The following is a 26,562-nucleotide window of genomic DNA, read 5'->3' as shown; positions in this document are numbered from 1 at the left end:
GCACATAATGATATACATAATCAAACGGATAAACATCTACCGTATTTAGAGCGATTTTTGAGATATCTTGCTATTTCTATGTAGATTAAAGTTTGCATTCTTGACTTTTCTTGAATATTTCAAATTGCGACATCATTTCCCATCATGTATTAAAAATGACTAATTGCATTGAGAACTTGATAAATTCAAAATGACAAATATAAATATGGTCTTATTGGCCAAAGTGCACAAATATTTGATTAAACAGACAAATCTCACAGTAAAGAAAATTTGATTCTAATGATTTTAAATTTTCATTATTCTTGAAAAGTATAATTTTAGAATAGTTTTATTATTAGTTTCTTATTCAAACTATTTTCTATAAGATTGTCTGTAATAATACTGATTGTGCATTTATCAATTTTATGTAAAATGTGTATTCAGTCATAAAATTACTCAAATATTCAGTGGGAAGATTTATATATACTATATGATGTATGTGCTGCATGATGTACCTCATGATAAATGTGTAATACGGTACGTCTATTTTTCTGTGAAGAAATGTTTTAGAATTTAATGTCATGAACTAAAGTTAAAATTATTTGTCTCGAAAAATGAACAGCAATCGTTTTTATTATTCTGTTTCGGTTTTAACTTCTATAAATAAATCATTAAGAAATAAGTGTTTTTGAAAATAAATCGATATGAAAATTAGGAAAATAGGTATTAGAGACTTTCCTTTACGCCACTATCATAAAATCGTTTCTGATACGTGGCTTGTTTTCATCTGAAGATTGAAAGCTAATTATGTTAATAAATTTAACTAAATTAATGTGCAATTTTACATTTATACTAATTATAAATTATGTTAATTGATTTACGTAATATATATAGTAAAATGTTGTACTGTACATGTTTCATTTCATCCAATTACAGATATATGTTGAGAGTAATATAATTAGACCAGCTGTATTATTGAATACAACTGAAGAAAAGTGGATTAAATTTAAAGGAAGATATGTACATTTGATAGACTATGTACTTTCTGAATTAGATTTGTCAACAGAAAATAAGAAGCATATTGATGAAATAATTGACTTTCAAACGTCTGTAGCAAGAGTAAATAGAAATATTGATCTTTGTTAATTAAATTAAAATTTTAAATTGTTTTCATACTTAAAATAATTTTAAATTTTGTGTAGATTTTAGATAAAGACTATGATGATAATTCAACGAATACAACGATATCAGAATTACATTCCAACTGCTCACAGGTAGAACAAATTTATAAATAGCAATAATTTTATGTCTATTAACTCTAATTATTATATAACTTAATCTCAGATCGACTGGAAGAATCTGTTTATGTTTTTATTTGAATATCTTCAACACCCAGAAGAATATAATGATCAAATTTTTTTAAAAGTAAACAGCATGGAATTCTTGACTGACCTATGTCAGCTTATTGGAAACACTAAAAATAAAAGGTGAGAACATTTAATTATTATCATGAAAACATTATTTAAGTTATTATACAATCACTTTAAACCAATCGAGTCAAAGACTGTTGAGTACACAATAAATCGTTCGTTTCTTTCTGGGGATCTGGTTTAGAATTTGATCCGAATATTTAGAATTTTATAAGTAACTTTATAATTGGGACTAACTTTTCATCTCCTGTTCTGGTTAATTCTATTGTTACCAATTCAACGTAATTATTAAAATTGAGACTACTCGGATTTCTCATTTTAGCTAATTACAGATACCTGTTAAATATTTTTCAAGTATTTAATAGATTTATTTTTCAATTATTAAAAATTTTCATTAGATTTTATGAAATAAAATATTGTTTACTTTTTTGATCAATTAAGATTCCTGTTATGATTGTATATTGAAAAATCATATCAGTTCAGTTTAATGAGCAATACGATAATTAAGCAGTAAAGATATTAATTAATTTGAAAATGTAAAATAATTTCCATTGTCACAATGTTTATAGCTCGATTTGTGTATGTAAAAATAAATGGAATGTTTGAATTATAGATAATTATAGTATTATTTTTTTGGAGTTTTTCATTCATTTTATCAAGAATTTATGCCGGTTGTGATATTATGGCCACCTAACGCCACCATCTGCAAACTGTCTCTGCATGATTTCATGGGGTTGTTTTGTGTTTTTTACTCTCTCCAGAATTTAATCCGAAGATTATTCTGTACACTATACCTGGACTTGTTAGTTAATAAAGCATTGCTCCATTCATTCAAAATACAATGTTAATGATCTTTACACCATCTTAAAGAAGCTCTCTGTGTACACATGGGTCAGAGGAATACTCACTGGCATCTTGAAAAAAGACCATCTACCTGAAGCCTACCGTAAACATTTTGTTAAACTCTAACACTAATTCTATATACAGTATGGCAGAGTGTTCTGCCAGAAATTCTGTTACGACGAGCAGTTGACATCAAATAGCGGCTTCTTGAATGGTATTGTTATGATAATGTATGTCAACAAGGAAATGGACGTGGAACACAAACTATTGTCAATGGTGAAACTATAGCAGAAACAATGCTGTGCTACTCCTGTATATATGAAGCTGCATATTTTACACATATTTGTGGGTTTTAATGAAAAACTTTGATTACACGCTATGTATTTTTATTCGTTAGAAACGTTTACATTAATTTTTCACTGTTTAGTTTGTTCATATTTTGCTCATCGTATGAATTGAACAATAGCACTCAGGGGTGGATCTACATAGGGACTAATAGAGCATAAGCCCTGGGCTTCCAAGTGTGAAGGGCCAACAAAAATTGAATTATTATCACAAATTTTTAATAATTTTTCATTAACAATGAGCACTTATTGATATGAAATTTGTCATTCAATACCATTTCATAAATAAATATATATTTCAACTCTGATTTTGATGTTATTAAAACAGAATTTATAACCCCGATTTAAAAATTTTTAATCTAACAAAAAGGGGCTCCCATTAGACTTCAATAAGCCTTAGGCCTCGAAAAACCTAGACCCGCCCCTGATTATGCTTATGTTCTGGATATGAGTGCACATGTTTTCTTATTATACAAATATTCTGTTTAAAACTTTTTCCGCTAGACAACACTTTTGCAGGCCTGTAAAAGTGCCTGCAAAAATTGAATTCATGTATTTAGTTTCAAACTGTTTTCTTTTTGTAGAAACAAACAGACCCTTTTTCCTATAGTCACCATGGATTCGGCTAGGCCCATAAGTTAGGTAGCAGGTGTCAGAGACGGAACCTGACGTGTGAGTGAGATCTGTTACAAAGTTTCCGAGGTTACGAAACTCGGTTCACGCAAGAGAAAACTGGATAGCAAAAAATGGTGGGCTTCATCATTTCCAGTCAAGGCAGCCATGACAATTTATAAGCCGACTCGGATTTGCTTTCAGGTCCTCTATAGCAACATGCCAGTGCTTTTCCTATTTCAATCTTATACTTATCTAGATATATGGTTAACCTAATGCTTGATTTTCATCACATCTAAAGATTTCGGGCAAATTTCAATCTTTGGAACTATTATGTAGGTTTTATTACAGATAAATAATGAGAACGAGATTCCCATAAAATCGTAACTGTTCGAACTTGTTTAAAAATGAATCTTTACAGTAACATAAAATTTCCCCATTGCTATCTAGCCTTGAATGAAAAAAGCAATTTACCATTATTTTTGATATTAAAAAATTATAAAGAGTACATTTAACATCAATAAAATTATTTTTATATTTAATTAAATACTAGAATCCAAATTTTATGTATACTTTTATTTATATCAATTCTTCTAAACAGAATAATTTACAACTTTCAAGTATGGGGTATAATTGTTCGTTATTTGCCTTACATCGACAACAATTTTAGACAGCTTTTAATCGATATGAGAGAATCTTTAAATTACAATCAAGAAACTTTAGTACAACTTCCGGGTATGAATAAATTGAAATGGAAAACTTGCATTAACGATATGGATATGTATACGGAGATCGGAATGAACTACGTGATGATAAAATCCATGAACAAAACAGACGACATTAATGAGGTAGACTAGTAGTTTTACTCTCATAATGTAACTTTATAGCAATGAAATATTTTATAAATTGTATTATGACATATTTTTAGGTGAAAAGTTATTCCAAACAAATACTCGAAACACTGGATGAAATATTTTCTGAAGAAGAGTGGTTCGATAGCTACAGCAAAAATATCGTCAGAATGAAAGTAAAATTTTAATTTTTATTTAATTTTTTCAATAATTTTCATATAATTGTTTTGCATAAATTATTGAGTATTTAAATATATATACAGTAAAACCTGTCTATGGCGAGCACACACGGTTTCATCAAAAAGTGGTCTTTTAGACAGGTGGTCGTCCAATACAGGTGGTGCTGTAATACCGTATTTCCGTACGTATTTTGCGCACTTTTTAGCCATTTCTATAAGCAAAACTCGAGGTGAGCAGAAATAAGCGAATTTTTTCAACGATAAGGCTATATGGGTATTGTATTTTATTTTTATCGGATAACTCGATTTACATGAGTCGTCATGATATTATAAGACAGATTTAACACCAATATTTTAAAGATTAATACAATACTCGCATTTTCTCGATTATAATGCACACTTTCTTTTTTCCGACTTAATTAATTCGACTCGGTTCTTTTCGTTCGCTCCTCAGTTACGTGTATTACGTCATCAATATACAAGCGCGTCCTATCTCTCCATCACTTTGCTTTTGGTTTTCGTTAGTTTAATCTTATTTTAACTTTAAAAATACTGTATTTTTTTAATATTTAATATTTTCTTAATTAATTAAGTACAATAAGAAAAATTATTAATTAATAATAAAACGATTTTATTATTTTTTCTCATTATACGATTTCATTACAATCGCGGAATCGAAAAAGGAAGTAAAACTGATTTTTGCATTAATGCGTTTATTGTTTTTTGAATATTTTGCGTGCGAAAATTACTTGGATATTATTTTTCTAAAAACATCGTGAAAATAAGGTAGGTTGATACAGAAACTATTTATCGCACATGTACTGTATATGAGCTTCAAAATAAATAAATAAAAATAAATTTTATCAAACGATGAGATCAGCCGATTAATTGTATCGTGTATAATATTTTACACCCCCAAGGAAAATACTGTAAGTCTAGAGTAAAATAAATTTTGTTTTCCCATAGTTAAACTTCGCCGCTAATTGCTTTTGTGATAACTTTAATACGATCTTCTAACGACGGCGCTTTGCATTTCGGACATTTTCCAACAAACTGAAATGAATTTCCTTTGTTGCTAGACTAATTTATTGCTAGACCTAATTTCAAGGGTAGGAGAAATGCCCGGGATGAGTTCGAACGAGAGTTTAGATTAATTCATTAAATTAGGTTGTTGAGATGGTTCTTACAATAGTTCAGACCAGATACATTCGCGAAAGTGGTCGCTTATTACAGGTGTTGTGTGTTGTTTTGGACCAAAAATCGATGCCCGCGGTCGCGTTACGCAGGTGGTCGTTTAATACAGGTAACTTATACGAAGACTCTATGGATAAACTATTCCGTGCCAGAAATTTTTGCCCGTTTTGACAGGTGCCCGTCGAATGCAGGTGGTCGCCTAAGCAGTTTTCACTGTATTATAGATTATAGTTGTTTTGCATAAATTATTAGTATCTTGAATAACTATTTGCGATCACTAGTGTGAGACCCTGGGCTGGGATGAAAAACATTCTTTTCACCAAAAATCAAAACAAAACGAATCTTGATCTTCGCGATTAATTAAAATTAAGGGAATAAGAGAACTAAATTATAAAGGAAAAGGAAAAAATAAAATTATTTTAATATTAAAACAAAGCGAAAAAAGAAAAATTAGTAAATTAAATTTTTTATATGACAAGACGAACAAAAAAGGACATATTAGTTAAGGTACAAGGTTCGTTCAACACCGAACGAAAGACGGTGTCGAATTGTATTCATACACAATCGCCTTTCTCGGGAACTGATCTGGTCCAATTTTTCCCGGTAACAGAGAAAGACTAATCTGGAACCGAGAAAGAGAATTAATGACCAGTAAAGTGACAATTTGCGAGATGGAAAAATATTTAAACCCAGGTAACAAGGACACTCGTTCTTTGTCGTGGCGTCCCACGAAGCTGTCCCTTGCTGGTGTGCTTCCCGCAAGATTCCACCTTCCTCCTTTGCCGATGTATCCTTCGAAATTTATAGACCTTCGTTGAGAGAAACTTCGGAAATTCCGATCTGCACTCACTGGACATCGTTTCCTGTTCGACAACTGGAATGTGAATGCAACATTTGGTCAGCGATAGGAAACCACTTTCGTCGTCAGACTTTCCTCTTCTTCTTAAAAGACTATGCGCCGAAGTATACAAGGACTTCAATCCTTCGTGACTATAGAATTTTTTGTAAGTGAATTGTCTAATAAACGGGTTGTGTTGTTTGTAAATGAGGCATCGATCTTTGACTCAACCGCTCCCACATGACGTTGATTATTACCGCTGGGCAGTACAGCGACATGAAGACGATAACAATATCACATATAATCGTTAATTTCGTTATGATAAGCAATACAATAACCCCGACCATGTATAGTTCCACACTTCGAACATATAGATTTAAGATCATACATAGTTTTCTATTTAGCATTTCTACATTTTGAGGCTTTTTGCCTTTAGGTTCCTGCTTACGTTTTGCAGCTTCTACATTTAGTGATTCGCTCTTCATAGTGGTCAACTGACTACAAGCTTGTTCATATACTCTGCATGTTTTAACAGTTTTCTCCACCGTTAAATTTTTGCTCAGCGGAAAGCTTTTCACTATAAATTTCACTAAAAACACTGACTACTATTCTGTCTGCGATAAGGCTTTCATGCAAGATACCGAATTCGCAAGTTGTACTCTTATTCAACAATGCTTTTGTTGAATAAGAGTACAGCTTTTGTTGAACGGGAAAACGAAGTTTTCGTTTTCCCGTTCAACAATTTTGTTAAACACAAACCTTTCATACGTAATGTGAACATTACATATGAAATAATTTACCATTGGGCGTAAAATAACCCTTAAACGCTTCAACTAACTTTTCCAAGACAGTTTTTTGTTCTTCCGAGAAAGTATTGAAAATGTGCCAACTCCAGACATAAATGCAGTAATTTGTATCTTTGCAGTCTTCCTTTCTAGTTCTGTAAGTGTTGCTATTATTCGAGATGTTGGTATCATGCCTTAATGGCAGTTTCTAATAGAGAGGTCGCGGCCGACGTTTTCATCGCGAAAACGTGTAGGTTGGACGTTCAGCGCCGCCTTCCTGTAAGCCTAGAAGTTTGACAATGGTGTTTGATACGTCGAGCATGATTCCACTGACGTTCCAATCGCCATTGTCAAACTTCTAGATTTACAAGAAGACAGGGCTGAACGTCCAACCTACACGTTTTCGCGATGAAAACGTCGGCCGCAACCTCTCTAATGTTTCCTCAACTAACGACAGCTTACTGATCCATAACTATTTCAAGGATCTGAAATGATCCTTCCTTCCTGATTTCGTTACCATGTCACGTCTGTCATATGCTAACGAAATTAAGTAATTAAGTATACATTCGATAGTCGTCTAGACTCGAATAGTTCGGATCAAACTTTCAGTAAAGTAGAGTTGTCAATGAGAACGCCATGAGGTTCAGTATCGCATTTGTTGCAGATGGATTGTTAAGTGACGTCACAATGTAGTCATTTCGCTTAATAACACTACTCAGTATTACCCTGAGAAGCGCGGTCAGTTGTCTGTCACTTCGAAGATTTGATATAACTACAATTAGGCCTCCAACGGGATCCCGGCTGTTTTTTCAACCGGGAAATTCTTGTCATCTCGGGAAATCCTGAAAATTTCTTAAAAATTCACTTTTTTCTTATCTTGTGTTAAAGTTGAGGATATTTTGCAAATAGAAAGTATAATAAATTCATAAACCGTCAGAATACATTTGTATTGATTAATTTTAAGCCTGCTTATTTTTGCTATAAATTTTTGCTTATGACATGTCACAGATTGTCAATAATCAATATGTAGCTTATTTGTGACAGGACTCTGAAAAGTCTTTACTTGTCAGAACCTGTAATATCTGGAATAATTGTGCTTTTTCTGTCTTAATTTCTAACCATGCCCAGTAGTTTCAATAACTGCACATTATGCCGGGTTGTGCAAATTGGACAAGAGTGCAAACGAATACGAAGTATGCAAGTATGTTTTTTTTCATAAACCTGATTATTAAAGTTAAACGAACTACCGAATTATCGGGCTGTAATCTTGATGCTTCTAATAAGCAGCCGATATAGACAAATCAAGAATACTAGACGGCAAAAGAAATACTGTAACGCATCTCGAAAACGAACTAGAAATCTTCCAGAGTACAGATGAAAAAACACATAACATCTTTCTTCTCTCAAATGCATTAAAGACGATTCCACCTGCATCGATTGAATCGGAAAGGACATTCTTAGTAGCAGAACTTTTCATTATTAAAATAAGAACTAGACTGAATAACCATCTTTGTATTTCAAAATTTTATTATAAAAATTTACAATAATATTTTGTATTATGTTTTAATTAAATAACGAAAATTACCTTCTAACTTAGAACTTTGATCTAAGTTCATTTTTTTTTTCTTTAAATTTTCAACTCAATTTAAAGGCATTTTTGTTGTAAGCAGTTTCCAACAAACTTTAATAAAGTTTTTCTGTAAATATTTACGTAATTCAAAAGTAATTTCTATACATATTTTACACATTATTAATACATTATTTTTATTTTGGAGGTTGCAGGACTTACTAAGTTATTTAAAAATGAAGAATAATTATATCATTCAATTTTAAGATTCATTTTATATCTTAAAAATAATTAATTATATCTCGGGATTTCCTGGAATACCAGGAAACAGTTCACTTTTGTCCCGGAATCCCGGGACAAGCAAAAGACCAGGAAATGACAAACTCTACCTACAATACATTTTCATTTAAAAGTTTGTCGTAATCCGAAAGTGTTGTGATAGTAGTTATATATTTATTAAATATTCCTAAATAATTTTTTATTTATATTATGTTAATTTTATTAATCATTTTGTGTTTATATTAAACAAAAACAGCGTAGTGTCTTCTATACTGACTGCCTGTGCGAACAGCACGACGTTCGACTGGCGACAGTCACAATCCAGATTGTAGGTAAATCGAGATCGAAGTGAATCGTGGATTGTGTGCAAACGTAGTATAACGGGGCTTTCGCGCGTTGTCACAGTTGCATCCGATGAAAAAGATTTGCATTCCGGATGATAATAATGGCTGCACATCCGATTTTAGTGCGGTTCTATTGTATTGTATTGTACCTTTGAAAATTCTTCTATAACGACTGTCGCCATAGTAACGGTCAATGACGTTTACCAAAGAAGACTCCAGAATTTTTAACGAAAGTCGTATGTTCTTTCGTCATATTATTAATTTTTTGGAAATTATTAATTTTAAAAGTTATTATACTCAGTGATGGCTATTGAAGAATTTCTGGAGGAATCTAAGGAAGCCATTGTGGATTTAAAGAGATATTTCCGTAATAACCCAAAAGGGTGATTGGGTACTGAGGAACATATTAGATTTATTATAGATAAATTTATTACATTAGCGAAGAGCGCCGAAGAGGTAATTAGGAAAAATACCATATTAGATTTCCTGCTTCAGAAATTTGATTTGTTGGCAACGAAAGAGGATGTCAAACAGCTGCTTGTTGCTCAAAGTGACAAAAATTTAGAGGCTATTCAGGAAGTGAAACAGACTATTTGTGACTTAGAAAAACATCCACTTTTAGGGCTGGAAGGTTCTCAAGGGACTACTGCTCTAATATATAGAGATATTTTACAACGCGATCTTAATTCTTTGAAGAATACAGTCTGAAAAGGAGTCTTCGTTACCAACGTACACTGTTCTAGTTTACAATGATAATAAAGAGAGCACATCGGAAGAGACTAAGACACTGCTCACTAATTCTTTTGATCAAAGATTGCATAAGGTGCCTACCGAGCGTATTCGTAAGATTAACAAGGGTGGAATTGCTGTTGATTTTCCTATCAGAGAGGAGGCTGAATACTTTCAGGAACAATTAGACAAAATAGAGAGATTAAAGGCACGAAACGCAAGATGGCGTCTTCCTCTTATGAAAGTGACTTCAGTCCCCAACTCAATTACCAAAGAGGACCTACTAGAATACCTGCTTGAACAGAATATTTTTTCACAGAAGTACACGATGGAGGAGTTTGAAAACGTTTTAAACATTCAATTTTCAATCAAACAGAGAAATGACGAGTTTTTATCATGGGTGTTAGAAATGTCACCGGAGGTTAGGGCAATGACTAAAAAACAAGGATATCTTTTTGTTTAGTGGAAAACGTGTAACGTTTATGATTTTTTTCCTGTACGACAGTGCTACAAATGTCTTGCTTTTGGACATTTGGCGGCAAGTTGCCCATCAGATAAGAAAGTTTGTAGTCATTGTGGTGATGATCATTTGTTTAAGACATGTACAAAGAAAAGTGAAAAGCCTAAATGTGCTAATTGTTTGAGGAGTGATAGATAAACATGAACATAACACACTTGATAAGGAGTGTCCACTCTACATTAAAGCAAAAGCCTTATATATTAAGACAGCTGACTACTTACCTTAATAATTATGGAATCCTTTGCAGGGCACAAATTGTTTAATTCATAGTGCTCCCTCTGCTTCTTAGCACAACAACTAATATAAGCAGATCGTCGCTTCTCTATATACATTTGTGTTCGCTGACTGTAAGAAATATGTAAGCTTCATCATCTTTCTCTGTTTTTGGGTTTAAAGTGTTGGAATTGATACTTGCAATTACTAGCTGTGTGGACTTTGTTTTTTTGACTTGTACACATATTAAATATTGACTCACGGGATTCTCAAATCTTTGACTTACAAATTTTCTGCACGGGATAAATGCTGTTAAACACTTTGTCAGAATCATTGTATTTACTGCGACTTTCTTTTGCGAAAATATTCCTGCAGATAAGTAATCTGTTATATGCTGCAGCAAGCTGCTGTATATTTTGTTCAGGTCTTTTATTGTCATTGTGTTTTTTTTTCTCTTTATTTTTTTTTGTTTTTCTTTTCACTTTGCTTTGTTCATCAGTGCATACTGTAACTCGGTGGAACTATGTAACGGATATGTTGCTGTAATGCTTACTGCGGGGCAGGACTTTGTACCTTGTTTTAAATGTACAATTAAACTAATGAATGAATGAATGAATGAATGAATGTATTGTATTGTATCTTTTTGAAACTTACGTTCTTAAATTTTTATAGTAACTTTTTAAAATCTTCACATTATATAATTTGTTTCCTAAATATCCATATCGCAAATAACCGATCAGTGAGACTAATTTAAAATAATTTTTTAAATTAATATTTCTGTTCTCTACATTTCTAACCTTTTTCATTTCGCCAAAAGTTTTATGTTTATTCTCCAAGATATTGCGGAAAGTACAGGCTTCCTCAAAACCTTCACATTTCACTCTTACCCTTCATAAATATAACAATATTAGGCTAAAATAACCAAATTTTTTTTTATCATTTAAAATTTAATGTTTCTTCCGCTTGCCTTTTGCCTAGGCATATATGCTGGTATTAAATGAAATTACTAGTTCGCCTCAAATATGCATGATTAAAAACTAAATTAGGTTTTAAATTTAAAACGATATAAGTATAATTATTTTTATTTAGTCAATTTTTAAATTTTATTAAATCGAGAATTTTGCCTTTAATTTTTCGTTCTTCATTTTAATATAGTTGGGAAAAATTCAGCAGAATATCGGATATAAAAATGGTTTTCAAAATGTGGAATTCTTAAATAAGATGTTTGAAAATGTAAGTGAAAAACTACTGTTTAAATAATATATTTTAATGATTCTGTTTTGTTATTCGAAAATATTATATTTATTTACTTACTTAACTAATTGATTTATTATCAATAGTTCAAGGTAATACATACACGATTGGACGGGCAAATGATTACAATATAAATAAGTAAATTCTATCTACCAGTAAAAATGTTGTAAAACATACTGTAAAGCAAATATAACAAATATCATTACCAAAATTAAAATCTTGAGCAAAAATATTGATAATAAATATAAATACAAACGGACTAAACATATTACCTGAAAATTATCTGAAATAAAAATAAAAAATACTTGAAAACTGTTGCCAAGGGATCACCATAGGAAAGGCAACAAATTTCGGCACGGAGGTACTATACATACATACCAAATATAGGCCCATATATGTAAGGTTAAACCGAAATTACCATCGAGAAAACGACCCACAGGGAAATTTCCAATTTCTCAGTGGTCCAGTCCACCACTATTGCAAGTGATTTACTGCCTATACACAGGCAAACAATAATTTATTTATACAGTCGACCCCCCCTAAACACGGTAGATACGTTCCGGATTTTATGAACCCATTTTCTACGAGTCCAGCCAATCACAGCCCGGCACGTATGCAGTTTACGGACTACTGCTGTTTGAAAGGTTTCTTCCATAAAATTAATCGATTCTAGTCTAATTCGACTCAACATTTCCAAAATACGAATACTTTTTTGGGATCAATCCATATAAACTATGCTATAAACAAAAAATTTTAGGATTACTTACCGAGCGTGCACAGTTCGACTACGCCATTGCTTAAGCTTGTTTTCGTCGTGGAGCTTGTCATCGAATGGCGCCCGCGTGCTTCCTTATTTTTTTTTTGCGAAAATTTCGCTAAACTTTGGAGACATCATTAATATAAATATAATTTTTATGGACGTTAAATAAAAATTGGTTTTTAGTAGGTCCGCTGCTCAACGGTTTGTACAGTATCCGCTATTGGTCTAGATTCGACCAATCCTGTCGCGACACGAGTCGGCGATGACGTTTTACCGAATTATACGAGTTTTTTAGCATGTTTGTACGAATACTGTCGCAATTTTTTCGCCGTGATATAGGAATCCGAACTATAGTAACCCGTGTTATAGGGGGGTTGACTGTATATTTTTGATACGTTCTTTTTGTCTTGAATTATATTATGGTTTTGTCCACTTTGAAGGTTACTATGAATTGTTATGAATGTTGAAAGAAATATATGTACTGTATTGTACGTATGTTAAAATATAAAGTTGTAAATATAAAATTTTAAAATACATTGCCAAACTTTCAAATGTAGTAAAATCTGTTTAAAGAGACCATCTATAAAACGGAAACTTTCCTATACGGGAAGAAGGCTAGGAACTAAACGATTTTTGTGTAAAATCTATATATATATATAAACAGGATGTTTGTTTGTTTGTTATACATTACAAGGCCGTTCTACCAATTGCTACGAAACTCGGCAGTTACGTTGAAATACTTCGAACTTAGATCATGTCGTAATTTCACCCCAAATTATCGATTGGATTTCTTTCTACATTTGATTGCTGGCTTTACATTTAGCGCCATTTATTGGTGATATAGCGCGAAATACGTTACGCCATTACAACATTACTGGGACAAGTAGCACATAGCACTTTCTGCGTGGAGTGTAGTAGTGTTTTGCCTCTATACGTCATACTTTTCTTGCTAGCAATATAGTCGTACTGGTTAGATATCTAACACCATTCAACGGAAAATTTTTGAATTAAAATAATGAATAACGTAACTTGCGGTACAAATCGAAAGTTCGTATAGAGTTATTCCGATACCCTTTCTTTTACGATTTCCGTATCTGGTCTCGACTTTCATCTATCTAACTCTATTTTCGAGATTAAGGAAAAACAGAAGAACGACAATGAGAATTTATAAGATACAATTGTTTCAAAATGCAGCCCAATAAGTACCCTCCAGTAACCGAGTGGATAAAACCACCGAACATCGGTAATCCGTCGTTGGTTCGCGCATGGCCAACGGAGTAACCACGTGGGTTTTCTTTGCGTTAGTAACACTTGGGGCCAGTTTTACATAAAAGTTTTTTCGGGATGCATTCTCCTTAGAATTTCGCTCACGTGTCGCGTTGCCATAACCAAATAAATCAAACCAATTCTAATCATTTCTATAAATACGATATCTACGAAGACATGCTTAACTGGGAAACCTGGACATTCCGCCCACTCCCTGATTTCATCTTCCCTTCATAACTCATAAATCCACTGCCCCAAACTTCCTACAGATACTGCTTAAGATGTTCTAACGTTCTGTCAAATTAATGTACTGTACGTGCAGCAATTTTAATTAAGGCTGTTTTAATAACAGCTGTGTAATCACGTGTCGAATCTTACTGGCCGCTAATTTCGTTTTGGCGCTTGGACTCGGGATAGAGATGGCCAGAGAGACGACTGGAAGAAGTGTACGCTACTAAGAATTTAATAATTCGCATTACCCGTTTGTTTACATAGCAATAATATACAGAAGTTGGTTAAGACGCTCAGCTAGCTATAACAATTATACAAAAAACTAATCCTTATCATTAATATCGCCGGTCCCTGCCCGCGAGAAAGAGATTTTACAATCGTTCGCGTAGTAGAAGATTGNATTGATCGGCCGTGTAGAATTCTTCTGTACATAGTTTAGTTGTCTAGTATTAGTTTAGTTTTAAATTCTAGATTAAAAAAAAAAATTCCCATTTATATGTATTCCCATTTATGTGTAATCTGTATTATTATATCATAGTAAGCTGATATTTACATTCTCTCTAAGTGTTAAAATTGTAATCTGTTCTTAATGTTATTGTGACATTGCAGTGTTCAAGGCTAGTTTATACCTACCCATTAGTAATGGGTTTTACATTTTACTGTAACCGGACCATTCCTCGTAATTGTTAATACTGTATAACGGTCTTGTCAACTTTTGTAATTTTGGTTATTAATAATTTCCGATGCAGCGCTCTGAGGTCCTAATAACTTTTTTCAGCGTTACTTTTCCCCTTTTCCTTTATACTTCTCCCTTCAGAACCCTTCCTTCAACCCTTTCTTCACTCATTTCTCTTCGTAGTGGGCTAAGTTTACAAAAGCAGACAGCCCTTCCTCCTCCTTTATTATTATTATTATTATTATATAATTCCATAGTTCGTCAACATAGACCTCTATTTGCACAGATTCTCCGAATTAGTTGTGTGCTTGGAAACCGAAGATGATCAACGTTTGAATACCATTCTAATTTCTGAAAGAAAAAATTCAGGATACCACACCACTCATTTTTTTTCCACTAAAATTATTTCAAAATAAAACAGTTCTATATACTTAAATGTGCTATGAAGTAAGGAAACCTATTAACGTATGACGTAGCTATGGTTCCAAAGTTGCCATTGTCAGCAACCTCTATTCTTGAACCGCCACATTTATTAATGATATAATATTATATTATATATAAATGAATGCACTAAGATGTCGTGGTAAGATGCCTAATGTAGTCGTTCAAACAAACCGAAAACTGAATTTTAAAAATAAATTCCTAAATTATGTAAAGTAAATATCACTCTATTAGTCTACTTTACTAAAGCATTATCTAAATAACTAATGAATTACCGTGCACCAAAACTGTTTTTCATTGTCAGCAACCACTGACAATGAAATCTGTTTGTGTGTTTAAATGACTGCACTTGGCATCTTGTCTAGGCCTGACAGTCCGGTTAAGATGATATATCAGCATGTAAGAGATAAATATATTATTATGAAAATGGAACCTGATTTTTTGTTATGTGTCAATATGTACTTTGGAAATACTTCCAAGAATTTCGTATTTGCATCTAAAGCGAATAAATAAAGAAACTGCACCTGGCATTTCTATCAAAAGGAAATACTTTGTCATCGTTATTCAATTTATTATGTATCTTAGAAATATATTTTATCAAAATATATTAATTTTAAAATCTTTAACGCATCGCAACGTAGTTTTTGTGAAAAAAGTTTTTAAACTGAGATGTTATAAGCCTAATAGTTACATCGAATATGTATAATAACCTGAATTAATTTAAAATGATTCTCAAAATTAATGAAAGTCAAAGACGCCAAATGTTGCAAAATCTTCGTATAGCACGAATTCAGTCTATGATTATTTTCTATTTGCCTTATTTCTAAATTCGAAAAAGTAAATTCATCGTAAAAAATTTCTGAATTATCGACATTGAAAAAAATGCTAACTTTCCTTGAAACCTAATCTTTTATTAATCTAGAAACTCTCAATAGATGATAGCTCAACCTAATTTTTTCTAAATTAAACAAAAATCTTGCCTGAAGAATCAATTTATTTCTGAAATCTTTGAGGAATTGAGTTAAAATATTTTAATCCAAGATTAACAAATAAACGAATACTTTGAAATTCATGAAATTGTGAGGGTTTGGATTTTACGATAACTTTTCGGGTGGGAAAAAAATTTCGAAATTAATTTGTGTTCAAATTTTTCTAGCAAAAAATAATTTAATTATCGGAGGATATGGACGTATCTTTTGCTAGAATCACTTTTTTCCCAGTTGACACATCGAATATGTCACCAGGAACCTAACCACAAAAATCATTATTGCATGAGGAAATCAACATTACCAAAGATAGGCATGAGAAGGAGAAGGTGAGGATCCCGAATAAAAGGAAATATCCGGTGACGACACAGAAACATCTGTCATAGAGTTTGTCTGTCATTGTGAGCTCGCTGTCTCCAAAGTTCGTCGCTCATCTCGGATACATCGCCTGTCGTGCCGATCCTAACCAAGCTATCCTATCAATTATAACAAGATATAACAAACGATCCAATTGGACTCGTCAAATAATCCTCATCCTATACGATTAAGACGAAAGGCGTCAAAATCCTCCGAATTCACCTACGACTAAAGAACGGGTCTCCTCAAATTTCGAAAGGTATTTATCCACCCGCGGATAATTGTAAACTCTCTCTCTCACACACACAGTAAGGGACCTGTGACATTAATGGTAATAGCTACTTTGTAGAGATATCTTATAAAACTAGTTATAAATCCTTATAAAGCGTTATAAACTCTTATACATACATGTAACTTACTTATCTAATAACGGGTATTTGTTAATATTGATCTGGTCGTTAAGCAACTTCTTTCACTCGCTGTTTCACAAACTTTCTCCATCCCGAATCCGAGTGCCTATAACGCGACCGCTCGCGCAAAAAAAACTTAGCGGTCATCGGTTTCTGTGTCTGTCAGTAAGACATACAGTGGTGTCAAAATCCTGACCTGGCATGGACAAAGTGATGCCGACCATCCTGTTAAGTGATGCCGAAGCATAGAGGGCGCTTCGAGCATTATCACAAATTCCTTTTAGTCCAATTAAAACCCAAACAATAGGCCTATATGCAACTAAAGTGTGAAGAAGTACATCAATTTTAATCTAGTTTTACCTATTAAACAGACTAACCTCGGTTTCACAAACAAGATGTTTCTTATCTATACAAAATAGACAGGATTCTTTATCTTTATTTTAAATGTGAACGATTTAGAAATTAACTTTATTCAAACGCTAATGAAACAATCTTTTTCCCTTCTTGAAAACCGCTCTCTTCATTCGAATTTAAATTGCTTTAAGTCACATCATTCCATCGCGTTTCAAATAAAAGTATAATAGCCAGGTTGCGGCCGGAGTTTTCATCTCTAATACGTCAATGTCGAACGTAGAGCGTCGCTTACAATAGCTGCGCTCGACGTTCGACGTTCACGTATTAGAGATGAAAACTCTGGCCACAACCTCGCTAATATAAAAAGTAAGCCCAGAGAGCAAAAATGCGAGTTTCATTTGTGAGATGCCGGGGTGGCAAAGGAGTTTCAGTTGTGAGATGCCGGGGGCCTTTAGACCTCTTATCGCCCACCGGTGGCCAAGCAGTCTTTGTACCCTGAATACTGGGACTTAGGTCGTGGGTTCGCGCCTCGCTCGGACCGGCTGGTCACGTGGAGTTTTTCGAGTTTTCTCCACGCCTGTAACGCCTAAATAGGCCAGTTTTTCTTAAAATGACCTCTCGGAAGGCATCTCCCTAGGCAGATCGCCCAAGTGTTGCATTGCCATAACTTAACCAACAACAACAACATAAGACCGCTTATTCGACGACGGTTTGGTCAATATCGTGTCCGAGGTTCGAGTAAAACAGGCAACCAGGTTAACAAATACGACAAAAGTTTAATATAAAAATCTAAATCTAAGGTTAATAGAAGCGGATAAAAACACAACTAAATACTACGCGTAAACGTATCGCTCGTAGGCGTTCCCGGTTTAGCTACTTTCACGGAGAGAGAGAGAGAGAGTTACAAACTTTCTACCTAAATACCTCTGCGAGAGATACAGCTGAATAACGGCGAATCAGTGCCCCGCCGGCACTTGTGCAGTTTAAGGTGAACGACTGTTTAGAATCGGTTAATTTCACGAAAGAAACCGCTCCACAGTCGTACCCCCTAAACTGCATGAGTGCCGGCAGGTCTAGCCGTTGTCTACTATGGCAAAGTGCGCTTTAGGCTGTTCCAGATGTGACGGGACAGGAGTCTTCTCCTTCTGCCGTGGAGTCCGTCTTGTGATCGCCGTTCTAGGGAAGTTTGGGAAGTCTGTCGGGAACAGGGTGGCTGGAGAAGTTCACCTGCTGTATGGCGCCCACCGATGTCCACTGGGTATGGCTGACGAGTGCCTGGTGAATAAAGCTCTTCTAAGCTCTCAGGGACGAACGTCTCGGAGTGCGGGTGCTTCGTCCTTGTATTCGTTTTTGCCTAGGAAAATGATCAGGTGATCTTTTGTTTAGTGACGAATCTGCAGGTGTGAGGTCAGAGGTGTCTATCAATGATGTAACGATGTCGCTTAAGTGAAGCTATCATGACCAAATTAGGCTCGAAACTTGTACGATGTCTTCTATTTACTTGTTCGACGGTTGACTTCCTCCTCCTTTAACAATAGGTTGTTTAATTTTACACTCGATTGTTATAATTCTCGAAAAGTTGTTGACAGTAAAAGTGATATTTAATGTTTTTTTGTGCGATGTTTTCTTAGCGATCGCGACAGAGAAATAGGATCAAGAATTACCTTAAATTAGCGCAAAATCGGGCCTACGATCCTCACACGTTCAACACTTCACAATTTCAAAGCCTGATTCGTGCCAAGCAACTTTCCGTTCAATTATCAATTTAGTAGAAATTTCTTACATAAATGCTTTTTTCTCAACCTTCACCAATCTCCGACATGTAAAAAACTATTTTAGCATCATTCATTTTATATTCATTTCCAAAGTTTCTCTAGATAAAGAAGAACATATCTTCATTATCTAATTCAGGAAAATCCCAAAGAAATATATTGTTTTTTTTCTAATATTTTTTATTTTTTTTATTTCTCAAAACGAGACTGTGGCCAGGTTGGCCTTTTACAAGCATCTTAAAGCGAAAATCAACAAAACCAACAAAACAAAACAAAACAAAACAAAACCAAAAACAGGAGTCGAGCTAAGAAAGAAAATTACATTCTACCTCAAGTCCAAAAATTAATTAATTAATTTTTGGACTTGATTAATTAAAAAATAAAACATTGAAACATTTCATTTGAATTGAGTTCTGTAATACGATGTTCAATATTCTGACAGAGAAACACTGAAATTAAAACTTTTCTAAAACGTTCGAGCGTAGCTTGTAAGTCAATAATAGCTCAGTCTAAATTCCGTACTCAAGAGAGAATTTCGTTTGTCCACTTACCTTGTCAATCAATTCGCTATTTTTCTAGATTCGAATGAAACAATACCGAGAAATCTGGTTTAAGGTTAACATCCAAAACTCCTCCCTCGAGCATCGTTTGTTTGTTTAAGTTATGGCAACGCATCACTTGGGCGATCTGCCTAGGGGATGCCTTCCGAAAGGTCTTTTTAAGAGAAACTGGCTCCGATTTAGGCGTTATAGACGTGGAGAAAACCCGGAAAACTCCACATGGCCAGCCGGTCCGAGCGAGGCGCGAACCCACGACATAACACCCAGTGTTCAGGGTACAAAGACCGCTTGGCCACTTGTGGGCACAACCCTGGTGCATCGCCTTTATTTATTTAACACTAGCTATACCCGCCCACGCGTTGCTGTGGCTCAAAATGTATCTACTATAAATGTATAACACTCCCCGCGGGAGGGAATTTCGAAAAATTCTTTCTTAGTGTACATTCTCTTGACGTACCCTATTAAAACGCAATTAAAAACTCAAAAACCCGCATATAAAATAGTATAATACAAGCAGAGTTCTTCACTGTAAGCCTTAATTTTGTCCCTCTCCCCCGTGGAGGTGGAATTTCAACATCTACATAACATAAAAACGTGCGTATTAGAATGCAAAGTTGTGTCAAAATTTCAAAGCAATCGGTTAAGAACTGTCGTAAATTTAAAATTTTGAACAAACGAACATTTACATTTTTATTTATATAGATTGTTAAATTCAATTTTTTTACATCTTTTATTGTTTTTTTTATATGGAAGATATTAAATCGATTTTTTAACATAATATTACTGTTTAAAGCAAATGTAGTATTTAATTTTTAATAACATTAAAAACAATAACAATTTTCAATCCGTATGATAATTAACATTTAACAGATATTGTAGTAACGAAAAAGTAATTATAGTAATTATTTGATATAAAATAAAATTATAATTTTTTCCAGATCAATATCACAGATAATTATATCCAAAATATCTTAGCTATGATTAAGCAAATAATTTCCAATGACTTGTTCAATCAAAGTGTTTATTTATTTATTCAGAAAGATAAGCAAATTTTACTTAATATAATATAATTGTTTTATATAAACTGATTGGTTATTTTTCTAATAGAATAGGATTAGTTCCAATGCTGGCTGATGCATTTGCAAAAAGTTCAGAAATAGGCAAGAATTTTCTTTATTCATTTATCAGTTAAAAACATGATGACTGAATTTTAATATAGTAGCATATTTAATTAATTATCTTATCTAATTAATTTTAAATCACATTTTAACTAATTAATTTTATAAAATGTTCTGAAACATAAATTTATATTAATTTTATATGAATATTATTAAATTTTTGTCTATTGTAGTTATACCATTAGCAATGTTACATCATCCCTTTTATACTTATGGATTACCTCAGTAAGTATCAAAAATCTAAGTGAATAAGTGTATATTTTAAAATAACTAACAATTTTTATCGTATTTATTATAATAGTTATCTTAATTTTGGTGGTATCGCCGTTGTAATTGGTCACGAATATTCACACCCATTCGCTCATTTGGATTTAAAAAAGGGTAAGATCTAGGATTTGAATTTTATAATAAAAATAATTATAATTGATTAAATTAGTGAAAGAATGCGAAATGTATTAAACACATTAAGAATTTGTAAATGTCCTAATTAAAACTGAATAAATACTAACAGAAACTTATATAATTTTTCGAAGATAAAGGAACACTAAAAATAAAAACTAGAAATAAATTAAATTTAAATACTGTAATGCAGAACTCTTTCAATCAGAAATGTATTATGAATTTTTTTCAGATTACAAAAAAACAAAAAAAATATACAGCAAATGTTTCAGAGAAGTGAATAAAAAATTCTTTAAAATAACTATCGTGAAATAAAGCAATAAAAACACAATTTAAATAAATGTGAGTTAATTTCAGGAACATTAATTTCTATGATATCTCATAATATATTTTATGATAATTTTTTGGTTTCTTATTCCATATCTAATTACTATTTTATATCGTATAATGTTTGTTTTTAATCCATTGAAACTAGTTTTTTAATGAGTAATTTGTTTTTGATAATTAAAAATTTAAGTAACACAAACAACGCTTGAACGTTGTGTTACCTTAATTTTCAATTATGAAAATAAATTACTTAGTTAAAATAATCTTGGGCGTATGTATAATTAGTTTTTTTTAAATCCTTATTATTTTTTTCTTTGTGTCCTCTGCGTGATAAAAGTTTAAAGAAAACTTATGTTTATTTTTATAGATTGGATTGAGTAATATGTAAGGTCGCCGACTTTTAGGGGCAATACGTTAATTGCGCGTCAGGAAAACCTAGGGGCGAATCGTATGTGGGTGGTGGCGGTAGGAGACAAAGATGACAAGTGTTTTATACGAAACAGTTTATTTTGACATAAAGTTAACTTACATAGTATCAATAACAATAACTAGGTATGTTGGAAGTCAGGTGCTGGTGGGTGCCCCGGGGCTTCGAAGAAGAAGAGTCCGACAGTGAACGGGTGATGTTTGGAGTTCTGGTTCCCCCTCGCACTGTTTGGCAGGAGGAAAAGCTTGGACGGTCGTGGCTGATAGATGGACGGAGGACCTGGAGTACTCTCGGCACTCGTCCGGAGGAGAATCGGCTGTTTGTCTTTGAGATTCGGGGATTTCATAAGATTTTCCCCGAATATCACCCTCTTGATTGGTCTCGTTTACCCACTTCCTTACCCCGATTGGTCATTCTTTTGTTTCTAGGCGAAACCCGAGACCGATCCGGGACGGGAAAAGGTCGGAGAGGTGATAACGGAGCTTTTAAACGGAGCTCGTATTTTACTACGTTATGGCCCTTTCCTCTGACATCTTTGAACCTAAACGGTCCACCAGATGTTCTTGTGACCATTTACTCCCTAACGTATTCGTGCTTAACAGATGCCCCTTTTGTCATTAACAACCCCTTTTCTCGATTGTTTCGACCCGACACTTGTTCGCTAACATCTAGACAAAGCTTACTCTCTCTCTGTCGACATTCCCCCCTGCTGTTTATCATCGCGTCGCGTTTGTCTTACAATACGTAAAAAAGTTTTCGTCCCATCTGGATTCTGTCATTAACATATCCTCTTAACCCGATTCTATCTTCGAAACTCTCCGACTTAAAAGTTTCGTAATTAGTCGCAATTTCGATGCGCTTTTACGACCCTCACAAATATAAAAAGAATTCAGAATTCAGTGTAACCTGATGAACGCTTTTGAATAAGTCCAAATATTACTTTTTAAAGAATTTATAATTTTTTTACAGTTGTGTTAACTAGTTCAATTTTTTATTCTCTTTCGAACATTAATCGACTAATTGTTTTTGTTTATATTATTATTTTAAGCTTGATAATATATTTTAACAGATAAAAATGATACTCAAGTTCTTGGTTTTCGACTATAAAAATTTTTGTTTACATATAGAAAAGTATAATATAAAATCTGTTATATGAAACTCTATTTCTGACAGGAGAGGAATCAGAAGAGGAAGTGAAAAATTCGACAGAGGTAAACGATGAAGAAGGAGATAAAATTAATTTTTCTGAAGAATTTTTGGAACAATACAAGAAAAAGAAAAATTGTCTACAATTTCAATACTCGGAATTTCCATTAGAAGGAAATCTTACGGTATCTCTATGTTTTTAAAAACGCTTATATATTTTGAACATGTTTTCGTTTAAAAAATAAATAAATAAACATAATGGTTTTCAGATTGATGGAAATCGAACAATTGGGGATAACATCGCAGATAACAGTGGAATCACTGTTGCTTTTCGGGTAATAATCGTCATTTAGAGTTATGCTTTTTGATTTCTAGATATTTTAAAAATATTTTTGTAATAATTTCATTACGGCAGGCTTACGAGAAATATCTTAAACGCCACGGAGAAGAACCTCATCTTCCTGGTCTCGACTTTACAAACAAACAAATGTTTTTCATCGGATATGCTCAGGTTAATTCAAACATATGAAATGTGATTACAAATAAGTTAATATTGTTCACTGTAACTAATATCGTAAAGTCCGATGAGTATGTATAAACATCCAACGATCGCCTAAATGATAGGGCTACAGTTCGGCTAAATTATTTAAGTTATAATTATAAATTTAGTTAAGAGATAGCGCCTGACGCTAGAGGCGGCGTAAGGCGTGGGCGACGTGGGCCACCGCCTACGGCCTCGCTGTCCGAGGAGCCTCGCGCTTCGAAGGTTTATGCTTTACATAAAAGCCGTAAACTCAACGAAAAAATTTTATTCTTCATATAACGATAAATATATTGCCATACCAAATTTGTTTTTATTTGTCTAGCAACATTTGCTGGCGTTGGGTTGCTATCGCGGGGAATCCTTGCCAGCCAGAGCTGGGGATTTCCCATTGTGTTTGTTTACGTTACTTTTACGATTCTCAACGGCTAGAAGGCCAATCAAAGTATCGCAGTAAAGTATTCCGTAAATAGTGGAGTCAAAACTCGAATATTATATATTAATCCCAGGCATTTTTTACACTTTGCGGTTGTCATAGCTAGAATCTGCTGTTGGTAGACGCAGCTAATTCTGTGGCAGCAAAAACATTTTTTTGATTTTATTCAGAAAATTTATTTGCTATTTTCAAGTTTCAGCAAACGCAAATTAAATGCAAATTAAAGCTTACTTTGAAGCCTTTATCAGACACAAGGTGAGAAAGTAGAATCGAGGGATTGAAGGCCGTATTATTTAAATTTGATGTTGAATGCATCGAAAGCTTAAAAAATCAAACGGAACAATCAGACACACAGTGATTATGATTCGGTTTTAAACGAAATGCTCAGTTTAGAATTTATCATATCATTACATGTATGGTATGAGATATTATCGCGTGTTAATATCATAAGCAAATTATGGCAATCTTTACAAGTCCATTTAAGCAATGCTCTTGAACATTTGCGTACATTTTGTGACTGGATCAAAGAATATCGACAAACTGGATTCGAAAAATGCTTGTCTGACGCTCGTCAATTTATTGAGAATAGCAGTTATGAACTGCCAAAAGACTTTAAAAACGAAAGGGTAGCCAAAAAGGAAAGAATGTTCGATGATGAAGGCAGCGATCAACCTATACAGTCTCCCAAAAGCAGGTAGGAAGCATTTTTTTAACACCAGGATTGATTCTATGATATGCAATATGGATTCGGGATTTATATCTTTAAATCAACATTTTGAAAATTTTGGTTTCTCTATGATCTAAGTAAGTTAAAAATATTCCAAAAGAGCAAATATTAAAAAACTGTCAAGATTTACACTCAGTCCTGCGAGTGAGTGAGAGCAGTGACTTACAACCTTACGAATTATATGAAGAATTACAAACAATGATTCCAAATTTACCAACTTCATTAAAGATGTGAAACAGCTGCTCTAATACATAACAGAAAATAACTTGAAAGAAATTTACCCAAATATTTACATTGCCGTTCGAATTTTGTTAACAATACCGGTAAGTACTGCCTACGCTGAAAGGAGCTTTTCAAAATTAAAACTAATAAAAAATTATTTAAGAAATACAATGGGTCAGGAAAAACATTCAGCTTTCGCACTTTTATCTATTGAAGCATATACAGTATAGCATATAAGCTGAATTACGATACAATTATTAAGGAGTTCAGTAAGGCTAAAAGCAGGAAATTTCAGTTTCTTTAATGTTTTCTAATGATAGTTAAAGAATACAGTTTGCATTTTTAGTAATAAAAATTTGACAGTTTCAATCGCTTTTTATTTTATAAAATCAGTCTTCTTGCGCCACCAGGGGGCCTCGCGAAATGCACCTTGCCCACATCAAATTTAGGTCTTGCCCCGCCGATGCCTGACGCCTACTTCTAGTAGCAAATTAATTCGTATTAATTATTTCAAATAGCTGAATTGTAGATCGAACATTCAGGCGATAGTTGGATGTTTATATATTGTTTAATGTGCCTTGTTTTATAAAATCTCATTGCTATTCTGTTATATATCTGGAATATAAATAAACAACAATAAAAACACTATAGAATTTTGATTTGTCATAAATAATTCAAAAGATATTAATTCCAATAAGAAACTTTTTATAAATATTTTATTTTATGTATAGATGTGGTGTGAATCAATCGAATCTATGAAAAAAACTTTCGAACATGATTGGCATAGTCCCGGAAAATATAGGTGAGAATAATACAATAATCTTTACCATGATCGAAAGTATAAATAGGAGACAATGAACATTGAAATGCTTAAAATAAAATCAATATTAAATTCATTTAGTTTTTGACAGAGACTTTCAATCATGGATACGGCTATAAAAGAAATACAATACTAAACTAATAATAATTGTAAATTTTGTTTATTTTGATTAGAGTCCTGGTTCCTCTAATGAATTCACCAGAGTTTGCTAAAGTTTTCAACTGTCCTTTGAAAAGTTACATGAATCCCGAGCATAAATGTCGATTGTGGGGATGAAATATATTTACTGTACATTAAAATTCGAAACTTGTATAAAATATTTTCCATTGATTGAATTAGACATTTGTTTATACAGATTCTATTAATTAAAAATTAAAAGAAATTTGTGCAAATTTGTTATTTGAGACTAAATTTAATCGGTATATTATAATTGAAAGAACGAAAAGAAAGAAATTAGACAGAATAGTATATTAAAAAATATTTATTTTAGAATATATTATTGAACACTTACTTTATATAAATGAACCACTCACTTTTTAACATTCGCTGCTCGCATCGCAATCTC

The 26,562-nt window shown here is 33.1% G+C and overlaps 1 protein-coding gene across 1 annotated transcript in view; it reads left to right on the top strand.

Annotated features, from left to right (window-relative positions):
- The window catches only part of LOC111617064 (endothelin-converting enzyme 1-like), a 51,059-nt gene extending 24,704 nt beyond the window's left edge, over window positions 1-26,355 (top strand). Inside the window, exons 7-20 of the mRNA XM_023358402.1 lie at window positions 916-1,098; window positions 1,182-1,253; window positions 1,324-1,466; window positions 3,810-4,056; window positions 4,137-4,235; window positions 11,863-11,940; window positions 20,713-20,818; window positions 21,090-21,177; window positions 21,254-21,333; window positions 23,279-23,436; window positions 23,521-23,586; window positions 23,667-23,762; window positions 25,909-25,979; window positions 26,171-26,355. Coding sequence (XP_023214170.1) covers window positions 916-1,098; window positions 1,182-1,253; window positions 1,324-1,466; window positions 3,810-4,056; window positions 4,137-4,235; window positions 11,863-11,940; window positions 20,713-20,818; window positions 21,090-21,177; window positions 21,254-21,333; window positions 23,279-23,436; window positions 23,521-23,586; window positions 23,667-23,762; window positions 25,909-25,979; window positions 26,171-26,273 — 1,590 coding nt within the window. The 3' untranslated portion in view covers window positions 26,274-26,355. The remainder of the gene's footprint in view (window positions 1-915; window positions 1,099-1,181; window positions 1,254-1,323; window positions 1,467-3,809; window positions 4,057-4,136; window positions 4,236-11,862; window positions 11,941-20,712; window positions 20,819-21,089; window positions 21,178-21,253; window positions 21,334-23,278; window positions 23,437-23,520; window positions 23,587-23,666; window positions 23,763-25,908; window positions 25,980-26,170) is intronic.
- Window positions 26,356-26,562: the final 207 nt, after the last annotated feature.

Source organism: Centruroides sculpturatus, unplaced genomic scaffold (genome assembly GCF_000671375.1).
Source record: "Centruroides sculpturatus isolate CEXI.00-Female unplaced genomic scaffold, Cexi_2.0 scaffold96, whole genome shotgun sequence".
NCBI lineage: Eukaryota > Metazoa > Arthropoda > Arachnida > Scorpiones > Buthidae > Centruroides > Centruroides sculpturatus.
Note: the sequence above shows the minus strand (reverse complement) of the source record. Positions and strands in the feature narration are given on the sequence as shown.